General features: G+C 45.2%; 1 protein-coding gene across 5 annotated transcripts in view; it reads right to left on the reverse strand.

Annotated features, from left to right (window-relative positions):
• lpp (LIM domain containing preferred translocation partner in lipoma) overlaps positions 1-18,988 on the reverse strand; it is a 170,343-nt gene that overhangs the window by 52,421 nt on the left and 98,934 nt on the right. For all 5 annotated transcript variants that reach the window (XM_010871259.4, XM_010871258.5, XM_020049139.3 and 2 more), the window contains 3 exons: positions 13,709-13,963; positions 13,327-13,489; positions 12,344-12,525 (listed from right to left, as the gene is read on the reverse strand). In XM_010871259.4, the coding sequence (XP_010869561.1) occupies positions 12,344-12,525; positions 13,327-13,489; positions 13,709-13,963 (600 nt within the window). The remainder of the gene's footprint in view (positions 1-12,343; positions 12,526-13,326; positions 13,490-13,708; positions 13,964-18,988) is intronic.

Here is an 18,988-nt window from a genome sequence, read left to right on the forward strand (position 1 = left end):
GGTCAACATGCTAACACGGTCAGAGAGGTCAACATGCTAACACGGTCAGAGAGGTCAACATGCTAACACGGTCAGAGAGGTCGACATGCTAACATGGTCAGATAGGTCGACATGCTAACATGGCCAGAAAGGTCGACATGCTAACATGGCCAGAGAGGTCAACATGCTAACATGGCCAGAGAGGTCAACATGCTAACATGGCCAGAGAGGTCAACATGCTAACATGGTCAGATAGGTCAACATGCTAACATGGCCAGAGAGGTCAATGTGCTAACATGGTCAGATGCTTTCACTACTAGGCTCCCTGATAACCCAAATGTCAACTGGTCAAAGGTAGTGTGAAATCTAAAGACTAGGGAGCCATTTGAGACACTGGCGCTATATTCCAATACATTCTCTCTCCAAAAACAAATAAATAGGTCATGATGTTGTTTCATGTGGAATTAAACAGAGCGATAATAACACTCAGATCAGAGAGATGCTATACACACACCACATTCACAAAGAAAGATAATTAAAATAATCTAGGAATTCCACAACTGTCATTTCCCACCAGACGCCATCCGTAACTCTGGGTGATTGATTTGGATGAGGTTAAATTAAAGGACACGGATTGTTCTTTCCTGTGTCCTGTGTGTGTGTGTGTACAGTTCATCTGTAAGTAAGTGCTACTGTATGGTTTGTAAGAGAGTGTTAGGGGGTGCGTGTGTAAGAAACTGGGTCAGCATTGGGAAATGACACATCCCCCTATAAACAGTTCTGTGGAAATCAAAGAGTGTGTAGGGATGAGAGGAGAGGGCTGCCAGGAGCATTCAGAGCGGAGAGCGGAACAGCCTACAGATGACTACACATGACTAGGACAGTCAGAGATACAACATATCTGACCTCCATTTCTCTACTAACAGCATAATTATAGAAATACATGTAGGATTACACCTCTCTTCCCCCCCCCTCTCTTTCTCTCTCAAGCTATGATATAATTACATTACCTACACTAAACACTTCATTTTAGATGCAGGTTTGTTTTCATGGTTTGGCTCTTCTGTCCGTCGTGAGGGAACCAGACATGTCCCTCCTGCTGTTCCTTCCAGCCTGGTCCTGCCCCTGGTGTCAATTCAATCATACTTATTTCATAAAGCACTTTCTGCATCAGCAGTTGTCACAAAGTGCTTTCCAGATCCCCAGCCTCAAATCCCAAAAGAGCAAGCAATTATGTCTATTTCCACCCATGCGGTGAAGTTGATGAGGATTCACACAGGTTTAAACATCCGTGAATCAACCTAGTGGCGTCCTCCACTTCCCTTCTGCAATACACCCTGTTGTCTGAGGTCTCATTTTGTGTTTGAAACAACCCCTAGCGGGTCCTCTCTCCTTAACCAAACAATTACAGTCAAATCAATCAGGGGTGATTTGAATGAGAACCTAAAGGCCATCTCTTATCCAAACATCGCCACACCAGAATGGTCTTCTTCTCCGACACTAAACATTCCAGCCAACATCCTGGACCGCTGCTTCCTTGATTTTCATTTAGGAAAAGTGGACACGTTTTGCTGTAAAGTGCCACAAGATCTGCAAATTAACCACTCACAAGCAAAACAAGGAAGTCTTCCTAATTAGATGGAGTCCACGTTTACATACGGTTTGTATTTAAAACAGCAATGTTATCCAGAGACACTTACAGTCTGAATAATTCCATTTACTGAATGCAGTTGAAATAATGACATATCACATTGCACTTTCCCATCAGGCTTAGCGTTAGTCAGAGCGAGAGAGGAAGAGATGAAGGGGTTGTTCCATGAAGAGGGAGAGAGAGGAGAAAAGAGGGCATCACAGACTGACCGCAAAGCAGACAGACAGACAAACAGAAAGAACAGATACAGAGAGGTAGACAGACAGACGCAGAAAGCAGACAGACAAAGAGAATAGGCAGACAGACATACATACATACATACATACATACAGGCAGACAAGCAGACATACAGAAAAACAGATAGACAGGAAGATTGACCGGCAGAGACAAGGAGAACATAGGCAGACAGATCGACAGACGACTTGGCAATAGTGGGCATGATGGCCAACTAGGGTATAATGAGAAGAATCAAACTGACAGGCTGCAGTTACAACCGACCACTAGCAGGGGTCACTGGTATGCAGAGTTACACATTCTCACTCCCTACCTAGCTCTCTCCCCCACGCTATCACGCTCTCTCACTCTCTCTCTCTCACCATCAGTCAACACGTGCACATCTTTTTACCACGTGTACACCTTCCAAGTCAGATCAATACCATAACACTCTGTAGTGATGCCCAGGAAGTACCCTGGAGCCCTTTTCATTTAAGCAAAGTAAGCAACTTTATTGAATTCATTACACTATTCTATTAATCTGCATGCTTTTTCCTACCAATCACAGTCATCGATTCGAGTGTAACGTTTTCCTTCCAGAGAAACGTCGGGTCTCTCACATAAGCGGAGAAAAAAGTGGCACGATTGTTGAATAGGCCTGGAGAACTTAAAGAGGTAAAATGAGGAAAAACTGATGGAAACGCATCACGTACAATGAGTTGCGTCTCACATTCCCTAACACAGTACGTCCTTCCGCTGATATTGATGCGTATCAGCGCTGGAGTGAAGGGGGGGTTGGGTTGACCTCCTGTGACCTCGCCATAGGACCCCCTCCCTGAGAGATGAGCACGGTGCCTTCGTAAAACGTTATGTCCATGTACAAAAATAGCCTCAAATTGCAAGGAACACACTAAATCTGAATGGCGCCTCACAACGCATTAAACCTTTCAAATTCTCTGTGAGGAAGGCCAAGAAATCGTCCATTAAAGCATATAATCAACGTTGGACAATTATCAGGAACTTTTTTTTTTTCATTTTCTACAAAAAAAAAAAAGGAGAGGGACCATTATGGGATCTCTGTGGAAGATCTAAGACCAGATCTTTAACTGACAAATTGTTTTGAAGGTATGGCTATGAGAGACCGCTGATGACAGAACTCACTTCACTGTCAGTACTGGTCAGACAGGATCAAATACACCATCTCCCGAATAGATAAAAGCTAAAGTGCATATTTGATCCACACGCCAAAACATTCCAGCATTAAAGCCAACTCTGAAAGCCAAAATTGAAATGTACATAAATATACGGCATCTTAAGCCCAGATATATGGATTTGAAAACAGCCCATTTATATGGCTTCTCAAACTGTGTAGTAGATTGTAGTAGACCCTCAGTCATTCCACGTATTGGATCTATCCCAGAGTGGTCACACCTGATTCAGCTCGTCAAGTAATCTGAAAGCTCTCGAATAGGTGAATCAGGCCAGCTAGGTGTGGGCTCCAACAAAACTGTCAGTCGGGAAGCGTCCAGCTGTCTCTGAGGAGAGGTTCGAGAGCGTCCGCTCAGTGACGTCATCGCGTGGCTGACAGGCTGAGAGCAGTGCCAGCAAACACCAAGTAAACGACTCTCGAGACATTTTCACATGACTGGAGCTTATAGAGCTGAGCTGGCTGATATTGATCCAGCACAATATTTACTGGGTATGCAACCCTAGAGAGTGTCCGGGCGGGCGGGCGGGCGGGGGGGAGGGGGGTTAGAACGGCACCCGTTGGACTCCTCTACAGAGGCTTATGGTTGACAGATGAACAGGTGTCTGGAGAGGACCTGTCAGCAGTTTGGGCCGGGGGTCCATTCAGTTCACCGCTGTGGGCCTGATGTCTGATCGGAGCATGTGTGTGTTTAGTGGGTGTGTATCAGCATGTGTGTGTGTTTAGTGTGTTTATAAGTGAGTCAGCATGTGTGTGTGACAGGTGGGAGAGAGAGTAGCGGCTGACTGAAACGTCCGGGCTGGCTTAACTGCATTCACTTTTAATGTATACAGACAGAGCCAGGGAAGAAGCTGCGCTCGCCAGTTACTCTGCTGAACTAATAAAACACCATACAGCTTCATCACTCAGTGATGTCTGAACGTGCTTGGTAAGGGGGGGACCCCGTCCTCAGCGGGCCTACACAGAGCCCCGGGCCGTACCCCCCAGGGAGGGGACCAAGCTAGGTACACGAGTCACCACACAGGAGGTCCGTAAGGACAGTCCAGGCTCTTGTTGCTGCGTGTCTGCGAGGTCAAAGTTCATGGTGTCAATTCGATGGGATCGATGGGGTCAGAGGTAGATTTCATACTCATGTTTTGCCTCTCCTCCTTTCCTTTTCTCTCCTTCACCTCCCCTCTCATATTGCATAGGTGGTGAATTGACAACATGGGTCCATAACCTTGCTCTCCCAGACATCTAGTTACTAGACTCCATGAGTGGCGTAATAACACCTGTTGACCGGGGCAGGCCGGTGGGCCTGAGCTCAGGGGATCTTGGCCGCAACAAGGTGTGAATGAGCTACTCAGCAGACATCTGCGAATTGATCCTCTAACGAGTGGTGTTGAATTCAGTCTAAACGGAGTTACGGCGACGGGGGCAGAGTCCTGCATGGTGCCCTATCCCCTAAATGGTGCATCTAGGGCGCCGGTTTGGACGGAGGTGGGGTGGGGAGAGCTTGCCGTGGAGTGAAGACTGGCGTGGTAACTCCGGACGTTGGCGTGGTAACTTTCATTTTTAAAATGCAGCTTTCTCAAACACCCAACCACCAGCAATCACCACCACCCAATGACAGACAACTGGGAAACCCTCCACTTCCTGGTGCTCAATATTAAACCAGCCTCCTCTGCCCTCTCCTGTTCTCTTCATTGCTTCCCTTCCCTTCCTCCCCTCTCCCTTGCTCCCCTCTCCCCTGCTCCCCTCTCCCTTGCTCCCCTCTCCCTTGCTCCCCTCTCCCTTGCTCCCCTCTCCCCTGCTCCCCTCTCTCTTGCTCCCCTCTCCCTTGCTCCCCTCTCCCCTCCTCCCCTCTCCTTGCTCTCACCTCTCTTGGCAGACACAACAAAACAAAATGTAATGGGGTTATTGTACATTCTCTGTAACACATGTTCAGGAAACTCTGACCCCAACCTATAACCAGTAACTCAGGTGATTTGTTGCGTTAAAACCAATTATTTAGTTTAGTTTATTTCATTTATTTGGCCTTTAAAGGAATGTGTCTCATTCAAGAGCACTGATTTAACCACAATATTAACAATATTATACTACTGTGGGTCCCATTGAAGCTGAAAAGAGATTCTTCTTTCCCCAATCAGACATTAAGTCTGCACAGACAAGGCCTACAGCCATGACAACGCATGGAATGCCATTCGTTCACAGGAACATTATGAAGCTGTTGTGGAGGTGCTGTCATTTTCCTGGGTCAACTTTATCAGCTCACAGCTAAGATGGATGGAGAAAGTTAGCAGACAGCAACCAGTGGGGAAAGTCAGCAGTTAGTCAGGGAAACAATCATTTGTCTAAAAATAATCTAGAAAGGGGATTATCCACCCCCAAAAAACAGTATGACCTTGTTTTCTTATGTGGGGAAAGTCAATACTTCTCACAATATGAGATTGAAGTAGCAATGGTATAAAGTTAGTTGCAGCACTGGGCATTAAATGTTTGTTTGTACAGGTTAAAAAGATAAACAAAAAAGTGTGTCCCACTGACTAAACACGATCATCTGGACCTTTGTCAGACAACTCAATACCAATATTTAGTATAGTCAGGTTAATGAAAGGCTTGTTCATACTGGATTTCTTATATGCATAAATGATGCAATCAGAAACCTAGGTGGTTTGGAGCTCTGACAGAAGTAGGTCATAGGTGAGCAATTTAGCACAGGTCAGCCGCTATGCAAAGAGGCAAAGAGAGAGAACTGGAGGGTAGAGAGAGAGACGAAGAGAGAGAACTGGAGGGTAGAGAGAGAGACGAAGAGAGAGAACTGGAGGGTAGAGAGAGAGACGAAGAGAGAGAACTGGAGGGTAGAGAGAGAGACGAAGAGAAAGAACTGGAGGGTAGAGAGAGAGACGAAGAGAAAGAACTGGAGGGTAGAGAGAGAGACGAAGAGAGAGAACTGGAGGGTAGAGAGAGAGACGAAGAGAGAGAACTGGAGGGTAGAGAGAGAGACGAAGAGAGAGAACTGGAGGGTAGAGAGAGACGAAGAGAGAGAACTGGAGGGTAGAGAGAGAGACGAAGAGAGAGAACTGGAGGGTAGAGAGAGAGACGAAGAGAGATAACTGGAGGGTAGAGAGAGACGAAGAGAGACAACTGGAGGGTAGAGAGAGAGACGAAGAGAGAGAACTGGAGGGTAGAGAGAGAGACGAAGAGAGAGAACTGGAGGGTAGAGAGATAGAGAGAGACAGTCAGAGACATCAGGACAGACATGGAGTGAGCGTTTGACAGCCGAAACCACAGTTGACCTTTTAGGGTTAGCGTCCTACAGCAGTAGCCAGGGGCTGAACAGTTCAGCATAATCCCTCCCCCTCACTGTCAAATGTCAGTCAAGCTCAGCGCTAACACAAGCCATCATCCAGCTTAGCCTCACTCCAATTTCAGCTGAGAAACTGAGAGAAAAAACGAGAAGACTTGTGGAAATTGTAACATTAACCGGCAGCCATTAATCACATAATTTTGTCTTCTACAATAGAGATCAAAGTCAGACTGAAAGGATCAGTGTAATTATATGTCCTTGAGCACAGATGATGTGAAACGCCATCTCTCTCTCTCTCTCTCTCTCTCTCACTTTAACAAATCACTGCAACCGTCCAATGGTGAGAGAGGTGCGGGTCAGGCCAATGAGGCTGGTCAGGAACGGTCGATCAGAGCCTCTGATCCCAAGAGACTGTCTCAGACGTTCTAATGACGCTGACCTTTCATGAATACGCACAATTATGTGAATTGATCTCTGTCATACGTAATGAAATACTCAATCAAACCCTGAAATGTGTGGCGTTGTATCATGAGCTAACACTTAACTGGGTACGCCAAGCGACTGAGAATGTACTCTAATCGTTTCATAATCCGAAAACAAATATTTGATCAAATCTATAAATGTCATATTATTGGGGTTTTATTTACGCGATATAGTAGCACTGTGATGATGATGACGACGACGACGACGAGGGTGGGGTCATGACCTGGGGCCAACTAAGCGAGGTCAAGATAAAGGCAAAGTTGAATAGATACGAGCTTTCACACTAATCTGGCTGTTACTATATTTTCCATTTGAGCTTCATTAGGAGGCCGTGATTACATTGCCAGCCAGGAAACTGAAACTAGACTAGAGAAACCAAAAAGACGGAGGTGGCAATGAGAATAGTGGGATGGGTGTCAAGCGTGTTGGCGAGAGACGACGGGTCAACGCTAGGTCACTTACAATCTTCTGGGTTTACATTCTTCATAGAGCTGTGTGTGTGTGTGTGTGTGTATGACTGCGTTTCAGTCCAGTGTTTGTTGAATTATGTGCGGATTTTGGATGTGTACTTAATGGGCTGGTTCTTTTCTTGGTGTTTCTGCTAGACAGTCAACACGGCCAGTGTGATGCATTCTGGGTTACGGACATGGGTGCACATCACACACCGTATAGATCCAACGTATGGAATGTGCTTTTATCTCCAATCAAAGGCATGTTCACAGATCTATTAAACGGCACCTTTTATTCACTGTGTGTCTCACTGGGAACCCATCGCTCTCCTTTCAAGCAATATGTAGACTTTTGTTTTGAACAGAATTTAATTAGTATTTCCTTAATTCTTTTTAATACATAAAGATGCGTTCCACAACGAACGCGGTATCTAATTTGTATTTAGTAAAACACAGTCCTTGATGAGTGATTCCCAAAGGCTAAGACAAGGCCCTGTTCTGTTGGAGCAGTTTGTTTTTGTGCATAAAATCCTTGAATTATTGGGAACTCAAGGGAAGGGCCCGGTACTTTCCAGTGATTGTCGGCGCGTGAGTGTGTGTGTGTGTGAGGACGTCGAGACTACAATAGTTGTCTCTATGGTATGACTCTATTCTGAGTAAGATACGGCAGAATACCCAAAAGGCTCCCTGTTTCCCAGACAGTGCCCTCCAAATGCCCACTTAGTACCACTACGAAGCATTAAAATAGGGTGTCACCCAGCTACCAGGCCAATCCTATGCTATGGACTTGTATGGAATTATCTCCAATAATTCTCTCCAACTACAGTAATCCAAAAGGGCTACACGCGTTGATGAATATTAAAGATTATTCAACACATCTCCCAACTATTTTTATTTTGTGGATTTTACTGGTATTTCCACAGGCTTCAAAGCTGCCGAGAAAGCAATCCTAGAAGCTAACAGAGGAACTGTCACTTGGCATAACATCAGTGATATAGAGTATATATATATAAATCAATACCACAGGATTGGATTACTGTAATGTGACTCCATGTTTCATATCCCCGGAGGAGAAATTCTTGGAAAGATTAAGAGCATAACGGTTTTGGGAAGCCTTGAGGTAGGAAGTGTTCTGTTAGGAAACGAGAGGAGGAGGACACGACCTACAAGTGTTGCTGAAGGCAAATACAGAGTCACAAATGACGGACTATTCCTTTTTAGTGCACTCCCTTGAACCAGATACTGTCTGGGGTGGCTAACCCACATTAGACTACATTAACACCCCAACACTAAGCCACATTAGACTACATTAACACCCCAACACTAAGCCACATTAGACTACATTAACACCCCAACACTAACCCACATTAGACTACATTAACACCCCAACACTAACCCACATTAGACTACATTAACACCCCAACACTAAGCCATATTAGACTACATTAACACCCCAACACTAACCCACATTAGACTACATTAACACCCCAACACTAACCCACATTAGACTACATTAACACCCCAACACTAACCCACATTAGACTACATTAACACCCCAACACAAACCCACATTAGACTACATTAACACCCCAACACTAAGCCACATTAGACTACATTAACACCCCAACACTAAGCCACATTAGACTACATTAACACCCCAACACTAACCCACATTAGACTACATTAACACCCCAACACTAAGCCACATTAGACTACATTAACACCCCAACACTAAGCCACATTAGACTACATTAACACCCCAACAAAAACCCACATTAGACTACATTAACACCCCAACACAAACCCACATTAGACTACATTAACAATAACCCACTTCCTCAACTCTACAGTAACACCCCAACACTATCATATCGTTAAAAGTGCTGTTCTTCGAATTCATAAAAAAAAAAATTCTACATTCAAAATGTAATCAAATCCAAATCAAGCTGATTAAAGTAAGACAATAACACCAGAGGTCCTTCTCCATCTATAAACAAGTGCTCCCTCCTTCCACAAGCATAAAGGTACAATGACTCTGATAGCTATCAGCCTCAGTCAAATGACAGCCAACAAGCAGACAAAGAGAAGAAGCCAGCACGCAGAGGAGCAGATGAATATCAAGAGGAAAAGCCTCACTTCTCCAGCCAGATTAAACCAGATATAACCCCCAGCTGAACAAACCTGCTCATCATTCATAAAGGTTAAAACAACTGTTTATTCTGAGGCTTCCAGCGAAGGACGCCAAGTGCTTGCTGTTGCATTGCCGTCTCAGGCAATTAAAAGCACAAACAAGTATGTACACACACAAACAAGTATGAACACACACAGTCACACACACACACACACACTCCAAAACGTGACAACACCAGTTCATCGGTCGTTTAAATGCGTTTATATTTCAGTAACTTTGCATTGAGAACAGGGGAAGCATGCACCCAGTGGAGACAAAAACAAGTGGAGAGACCACAGGACTGACATCTTAGGGTGAAAACGCAAAACAACAAAAACTGTCGGCCACTCGCACTGCGGAGACCGCTTAACAACATCAATGTGGCAGCAGATTCACCAACCACTCTCATTGATGTAAAACGTTGAATCAGTTAGTCAGCTGGCACACAATGTTCTGGGAACCGCAGCGCAACACGAATTCAACCCAACTATGACTCACCCCACAGTGTAAATGTTCCCAGATTCAAGAGAATGTTGAGGAAAAAAAAACATTTCTGTGGGAATTTCAGGAAGTCCACATAACATTCCACACAAGATCCCAAGTGGTTGTATTTAACACTCTATATTCACTACATTCTGGGAATGTTCTCAAATATGTTGAGACTTAAGCAATGTTCCCAGAAGGTTCAGAGAACATACGGTTCTCTTTTATGCGAGTTCTTGGCAACATTTTCAGGAACGCAAAAAAGTCAAATCAGTTTAACCAGTCGGGAGACATTTGGCTTCGTTCCCAGAACTAAAGAGCAACAACAAACAACAACAAAAAAAAAAAATCACCACCACACCTTCCAAAGAACTAAATATGAAAATCATGTATTTCATGTTATTCCACCTCACAGCAAAAAGCATGTTTTTCTTGCGCAGGTGCAGAATGTATGTGCGTTACATGAATGCTACGGAAACATGCAATTCAACTGCGTGGCAAAACGTCAAGACCATCTTGAACCAGAGATGGGGACAAGTCACACATGGTCAAGTCCAAGCAAGTCTCAAGTCTTAACCATCAAGTCTCCAGTCAAGTCTCAAGTCACAGTTCAGATAAATCAAGCAAGTCAAGTCAAGGGTTCACACTAAGCAAGTCAAGTCGAGTCCTTATAAGTTTCAAGTCAAGTCAAGTCACAGTACTAAAGAGATGAACACACACACACACACTGTCCTCTGTTTCTGACATGTGCTCGGTGCGAAGCTCGATTTCAAAATCAAATATTTTTCTCCTCCGCGGTACAATTTTTTGGGGGGACGAAGCGGAGGGATCTTGAATCAGCCTGAAGGGGCTGTATTCGCTATAACAACCGCCTCGCTATACCTTATCCCGCTTATTACATGGCTACCTACCAAATAAATCTATAATTTGACACAAAAGATTGATTTCAAAAGGAATTCATTGATTTAAAAACGATTGTATTGCTTCCTCTAAAGAAAATAGTCCGTTCCGTCTCTGGTTAGAATCCTGCTGCGTCCATAGCAACGCGCTGTTTTTCATGGCAACGGTCTGTTATCAAGAAATAACACGCATTCTGCACTGGAATTCAGCCAATCCATGTAATAAGGGCTAATAATAACAACCTTATAAACTAATTATTGTGACTGAAAAACTGCCTAATATGTAATTACGCTGTAATTATTCTTGTCTGTATGAGTAAAAAAAAAAAATATATTTGAAATGTTTAGGTGCTAGTAATCACATCGGCGCCTCCATGTTAGCCTTTCATGCAGTAAAGTTAACTGTTATGGTGTAAGCACAATGCTTTTTAGTTTCCACACGCAGTCCACAAACACTTGAAAATGCCCATATTTAATACAGACATTATAGCCTACGTGTAATAATATACATGCCCGCTCATATTCAACTGAATATAAAGAGATTACTTTCTTACCTTTCCTTGTGGTTCTTAAAATAACGAATGAAATTTGACGTTGTTGCATATTTTGCATCTGGCAAATCTTTTTTTATTCACACGGTCCAGTTCAAAGTCCTTGTATCCAAACGATACTATTTGTGGAGCTCGACTAACGTTACTGTCTGCCATGTTTGGCGCGGTTTGAATTGTGCGCTGATTAGTGGTGCTGATGTCACAACATATAAAATAATTTTATTGCTGTTTGTTTATTATTAGTTCAAGTCATTGTCGAGTCTTCCACTTCAAGTCAAGTCAAGTCTCAAGTAACTTGTCCTCAAGTCAAAGTCAAGTCAAGTCATTTTCATATTTTAATCAAGCAAGTCACAAGTCCTTAAAATTGTGACTCGAGTCAGACTCGAGTCAAGTCATGTGACTCGAGTCCCCCACCTCTGTCTTGAACCAGTTTATCTGCTTCACTATCTACAAGTCATGTGTGCAGGCGGATGTGCCGTCTCAGGAGTGTTACTGACACTGTGTGTTGTGTTGTTATGGGTCTTAGACTGCATTGCGTTGGTATCTCATGTCATTGTTTTATGTAGTTGTAATGACATGTTGTGAGTCACTGTGTTATTGTGTGTCGATGTGACCTTGCGCATTTAAGTATTCCAGTACGTCTTTGTCGTCGTGTGTCTGCGTCAGTGCATGTTGTGGTGTTGTGTATCTGTGTTGCTACGTGTTGATGTGGTGGTGTTGTGTTGTGTATCCGTGTTGCTTTGTGTTGATGTGGTGGTGTTGTGTTGTGTATCTGCGTTGCTACGTGTCGATGTGGTGTTGTGTTGTGTATCTGCGTTGCTACGTGTCGATGTGGGGGTGTTGTGTTGCGTGTAGTTGTGCGTCTGTGTGGGTGGGTGTCGTTGTGTGTCGTCCTTGTCTACCTTGCTATGCGATGTTGTGGCATCGCGTCGTTGTGCGTCTGCGTCGTTGTGTTGTGTAAGCCCATACCTTCTGAGGGGGGAGGTGGGCCGGAGGAGCCAGACTGGCCGGAGGGTCAGTTAGGTAGGTCTTCTTGGGGGCAGGTTGCTGGTATCCCTGGTGGGTGAACCCCGCAGGGTAGCTAGGATCTGGTCGGTTTCCAGGCCCTCCACCGTACCCCCCGGACCCAGGGAAGGCCTGATCCGAGTACCCTATGGGAAATACACATGTATTTACCCGGTGGAAAACTCCAACGTTCAGGGTTCAACTTCAACAAGTAAAACCAGATGTGAATGTTGAAAAGATAACAGAGCTACATGAGTGAACTGCTAACAGTGCAGAGCTGCTAATTGCATAGGAAGAGGCTTCACGTGTGTACTGTATTCTCCACACAGCCTGCAAACCAGTTCTGGTGCCAAAATAACCCCAGAAATTTGCACAATGTGCCTTTTGGTGAGAACAAGAGCTGCCATTGAATGCACTGAGAACCTTATATGAAGACATTATGGCTATTATGAAATTATGGCTAGAACAACACAAGGTAATGGGAAAATTAAGGACCTTTATTGAGAGGATGATTTAATTGGTCCTCAGCTAATGGCTCGGTCTTTAAACTCAGGGTAAATGATGTTAGTGGTGCTTTTGCCGACCCTGGAGTTGCCTGGTGCTGGAGGAGAAACACTGCCTTTCAAATGTACATGAGCTGAGCCACATTCATGTGACCTTTCATCGCAAAGTCTGAACTCCAAAAGGTGCCTGGCTCACTCAGGAGGTATTGTCATGTATTCCTCTGAAGAGCACGTGGGTATGACTGTTTCAATCCATGAATTCAGCTCCTAACTCTACGCTGGACAAAAAGTACAAAAAAATCGTCTCACGGCTAAATACAAGGCCACGTTCTCCTTCAGACTCAACGCTAAGCAAAGCGGAATTTCATCCCAAATATGATTTTAGAATAAACTATCCCTTCGCTACAATTAAAATCCCAACAAAAGGTGTTAATCTTTCGTTACCTTGGGGGGCAAACCCTGGCTGGGGAGGGCCGTAGGCAAAGTCAGGGCTCCTGGGCTGGGCAGCCATGTACTGGACCTGGGCTGGTCCGCGGACGGGCTGCTGGGCATACTGCTGGGGCGGCCCAGGAGACTGGTGCTGAGGTCCGGGCTGGGCAGACCTCACCTGGGGAAGATGACGAAGAGGAGGAGGAGAAGAAGGGTTACAAGAAGGAAGAAAAAGGAGGAAAATACAGCTTTATTGTCAGTTCACACACACACACACACACACACACACACACAGCTGACAGAGGAAGGGTCGTCGTGTGCAGTCGTCCCCGGCGAAGTAGCTGAGGTACGTGCAGTGCTTTGCTCAAGGACACACAAGGGGGCGATGTTTGTATACCTGCACATTGAAGGTGGGCTGACTGGGAGTGGAGGCCGTGGCATAGGAGGCCGGCACGGGCTGAGGAGCAGTCTGGAACTGGGGCCTGGCCACGGGGGAGGCCGAAGCGGGGTGGGGAAGGGTTCCACCCGGGCCTGCTGCCTTGGGCGTGGACTTCTTGGTGGCCGTCAGAGGCGGCTGGGTGGGGATGACCATGCGCTTGTAGCCGGTGACCGGGGCACTTTGGCCGCTCACCGACGGGAGGGTTCCAGAGTTCTGCAAGACGGACGGAGTCTTAAATCAAACACCTGAGGCTTTGTTTCGCACCACCTGGTGCCAACGACCTCAGCCTCTCACCGCGGCAACTCGCAATGATCGTGGGAAAGTCAAAGGTCAAGGCACGAGGCTTGATGAACAGAGATCAACACGGGGCTCCCCCAGCCACGGCAGCTGTGGGACATTGAGCTTCCAACCCAGTTTGAAGGACACGTCAGCGCCAGACGCAGTGCCACAGACTGCCGGTCCGCTAGGTAGTTATACCCTGCAAACCACCTGTAGAAGAATTTCGGCTTCTGTCACCTTCGTTCATCCAAATCAAATGAAGCCAGTTACTAAAAAGCTTGCGTCACAAATTAGGAATTCTGGATCATTCATTGTTAACATCAACATTCTTCATACGTGCTTAAAGCCAGTCAAAGTAAGTTCAAAATAAATAATAAATAAATAAATACATTTATTATGGGCTCTGCTCTTCGTTAATTCACCAAACCTCGGATGAACTCCATGGGATTGCATCCAGACCCCCCACCCCCCCACCATCAGGGGGAACAGGGTGCCATTCAGGACTCAACCCTCGACAGCAGAGGCCCTCGTGGTCCCACCCCCCCCCCAGCCTCTCCGGGCCACTAAAGCATGAAAGCAGGGAGGGCGGGCGGGGATAAATTGTTAGGTGGAGGGACGCCATGACAGTACGTTGGCAGTGCTACAGGACACTTTTGCTGACTCTAGCTGGCTGTGGAGCGAACGGTACTTAATCACAGAGATTTGTATTGGTGATCCCAGGCCAGAACGGAGGGGGGGGGGGGGTGTACCACTGCTGGACTCTAAATCAGGACAGGGGCTGGGTCCCAGTGGCTCAATGCAGTGCAATATCTCACCATTTGGATATCAGTGTCAGGCTTTTATGTTTCTGGGCAACTTTTTCCCTACCCAACGCTGTGTTTCATGGCATATTGTGGAGCCCGAGATTGGAGAAATACTGGACAGCCATTGGTCAAACTCAAAAATGTCTAATATATGTGAGCTGTTTGATTTGGTACAGAGGGTCTAAAGCCAGCAGTCATTTCCAGTGACAAATGTAACATGTACCACCAACTACAGCATACCTAGACATGGTTATCAACATGCCTCTAATGTTTGTGACTTAAGTTTCTGCCATCCCCTGAACTGAAAAGCAATACCCATAACCCACAACCACGTCTCCATTTATTGGTGTCAGATTTTCAGCCGACCTAAAAAAGGTCTGTCATTAACCTTGTCTGGTCTTATTATTTCGGTGCCTCGGGGGAAAGAATTAAGAAATCAATTAGTAATTTTGCTGCAGTATTAGGGGCAAACACACATATTGGTACTCTTAGGTCCCCTCCAAAAAAACTACACAGAAAGTGGTCGTGAAACTGGGTGAGAATGTGAATCGATGCCGGCTACGCGTCCAGCACCATGGTGAGTTCCACAGCCCTGGCAACAACCACGGAGCGGTGTCAAGGTAACACAAGTTAACACCCTGGACTTTAAACTAGTCTCCCAATGAGCTCGAGCATTATGCAACTTGTTTCAACAGCCTCACATCTCTACTGAAGTGTTACAGGAGTCAAGGAGAGAGCGATTACTGACGGCTAGAGGCGGCCCTTGGAGAGGGCCGAGGGAAACCACAACTACAATCTAGCTTCAACTCATTTGCTTATGATGGAGAGACTGGATTCAAAACTAATATCGTATGAAACAAACATATCAACACACACATGCGCACGAGAGTCGAATCACACGTTTACAATAAGATAGATGCTTTAAAAAATGTTTTGTCTCGACCCCAATCTAAGCAGACAAGGTGGTGTGAGGAAAGGAGAGGAGGGGAAAGGAGAGGAGGGGTGAGGAGAGGAGGGGTGAGGAGAGGACGGGTGAGGAGAGGAGGGGTGAGGAGTAGCGAGGAGACCCCTAAAGGAACCAGCCACATGAATATACTTCACGCTCTCAACCCGGATTTCTGTTTCCCTGATTAGTGCTAGTGATGTTTATTTAAAAAGTGTGTCTTTGCAGATGTAGAAGGGGAAAAAACATCCCAACTATGCCCTACAGGAAGTGAAATTAGTCAATTTAAATGTTTCATGGTTTTTAAATACTCTAGATTATTAATTTATCTATAAAGGCCTTAGAACCTAACATTGACTTAGCAGAGAACTGGAAAATGCAAATGGGAGCCCTCAAAATAATTACATTGTCATGGTGAATGTTCCAGCAGTTAGATTAAGAGAACAAATTCAATCATTTTATTGGGTGATGAAACTGGGATCCGGATAGAATCTGTAGAAGAGTTGGTTCTACAGGGGAAATTATTTCCATGTTATCCAAATGATATAACTTGCCAAATTACAGTGAACGAGGTCAAATGTTTTCAATTTTCATTTTAACCATTACAATCAAGAATTGTCATCATCAAGTCAATAGCCCTTTGATGACTAAAAGTATTTGGGTGACAGATACCATATGAGACTAGTGTGTGTACGTGTGCGTGCAAGAAAGAATGTGTGAGTGCGGCAGAAACAGACAGTCAGCTAGACAAGAATACCACTGGAAATCAAAGTGCAGCTGTACTGACAAAATATGAGGACCCTGGATACGGATGTTCAGATGCTAACTAAACATTAAGCCTCTGATGTTCAGACACACTCACTAACCACGAGGCCTCTAGATCCTGATGTTCAGACACACTCACTAACCACGAGGCCTCTAGATCCTGATGTTCAGACACACTCACTAACCACGAGGCCTCTAGATCCTGATGTTCAGACACACTCACTAACCCACGAGGCCTCTAGATCCTGATGTTCAGACACACTCACTAACCCACGAGGCCTCTAGATCCTGATGTTCAGACACACTCACTAACCCACGAGGCCTCTAGATCCTGATGTTCAGACACACTCACTAACCCACGAGGCCTCTATATCCTGATGTTCAGACACACTCACTAACCACGAGGCCTCTAGATCCTGATGTTCAGACACACTCACTAACCCACGAGGCCTCTAGATCCTGATGTTCAGAAACACTCACTAACCACGAGGCCTCTAGATCCTGATGTTCAGACACACTCAATAACCACAAGGCCTCTAGATCCTGATGTTCAGACACACTCACTAACCCACGAGGCCTCTAGATCCTGATGTTCAGACACACTCACTAACCACGAGGCCTCTAGATCCTGATGTTCAGACACACTCACTAACCCACGAGGCCTCTAGATCCTGATGTTCAGACACACTCACTAACCACAAGGCCTCTAGATCCTGATGTTCAGACACACTCAGCCCTACAGATATCCTCCCCAACATGTATGTTTCAGCAGTGTCTTGAGCCCTACAGATATCCTCTCCAACATGTATGTTTCAGCAATATCTCCAGCCCTACAGATATCCTCTCCAACATGCTACTTTCTATCTCATCATGTTCATGTCTCTCTGAACCTTTGGGCCCTAAGGGGCATTCAGACACAAGGCTGGGTGTGTAAGTGGTTCTGTGCATGTGTGGCTTCCAAATAAACTACTAGTTTACAGAGAGAAAGAGGGAGTGAGGGAGATGAAAAAGGGATCCATTAGTATCAAAAGATACTGCAAATATTAATTCTCACATAGTCCCTTTTGATGAAAAACTGACAGAGTTGGATTCTAATGTGTGTCTTGTCAGTTGAAGACCATTGGAATGTGTCCTTAAGGGTCCTGGGTCCTTAAGGGCCCCGGTCAAATCCACTATATAGGAACATGGGTCCAATTTGGGTCTCTGAAGGGGGCTGTGACGTTGTGTGATTCAGGTCATCAGAAAAAAAGTAAACTTGTACATACATTTTGACAATTCACATTGTTTATAATATACTGAAGCGGTCCAAAGTTTCCTTTTGTGTGCAAATAAAAAGAAAAATCAGTTTGCAGGTTAACGAATGCTAGTGATCTTGGTAGTTGGTCAGTCCACAGTGAGGAGATAGGAGGCACTTGGTTCTCACTACGCTGGGTTTGTGGAGGTGAAGGATGGGGGGGTGGGGGCTTGATGTCTGCCTATGGGAAAATATAGCCTCTGCGAAAGCATTCACACGCAACATACACAAAGACACGACCACAGTTCCACACACTGCACTGAATTCTCAGTCCCTCCCTCACACACGCACACACACACACACACACACACACACACAATTGAGCTCTCAAAAAGTTTCCTATCCACTTCACTCTAATAGAGACCGACTTTGCAAACAACTTAAGTGTGAAATTTCTCAGAGATTCCCAAGAAAGGCTTTTTGACACATTAAAATAGATTAGGAGAGACTATGCAGAGCTCCGGGGGCTTCTGGGTAAATCTGTTAACTTTGCATTTCAAACCACGAATGAAGGAGAGTCGAGAGCAGGGCGGGGGGTGGTGGTGGGGGGGGGTGGGGGGGGGAGTTGTTGAGAGCTGGGTTGGGTTTTATAGACTGCTCAGGGAAAAACCCTGCTTCGCCAGGAAGAACCTGAACACTTCCGTTTCTTATTTTTGAGAGCTTAATTGCGTGTGTGTGTGTGTGTGAGAGTGTGTGTTTGCACGTGAATGTGTCTGTCCTACTTTATGACCTTAGCTTTTCCCTTTGTCACAGTCAGGCCACCTCCTCCTTCTCTAGTCAATGGTAATGCTGTACCTATAGAAAGTCTGAATTATTCACATTTTGTTTGTCAGTGCGTCAGTGTTTCTTTTAAATTATACTCTTACTCATGTACACACCATACTCAACGCACATTTTCTTGTGTGAAATAAAACGATATATTAAAAACGCACAATTGAAACTGCACAACTTGAAACTCATGGCTGTGACAAAACCCAAAGGTGGAAAAAGTTCTAGAGTGTTTTCAGTTTCCACATTTCACGATTTAAATAAACACCAGCCAGCGAAACTAAAGTGAAACTAGAAATACAGTAATACCGTAATACCCCCCCCCCACCCCCCCACCTCTCTTTCTCTCTGGCTGTGTTGCAATATAACATAATCAATCCTGTGGA

This window comes from Esox lucius, chromosome 8, assembly GCF_011004845.1.
Source record: "Esox lucius isolate fEsoLuc1 chromosome 8, fEsoLuc1.pri, whole genome shotgun sequence".
NCBI classification, from domain to species: Eukaryota; Metazoa; Chordata; class Actinopteri; order Esociformes; family Esocidae; genus Esox; species Esox lucius.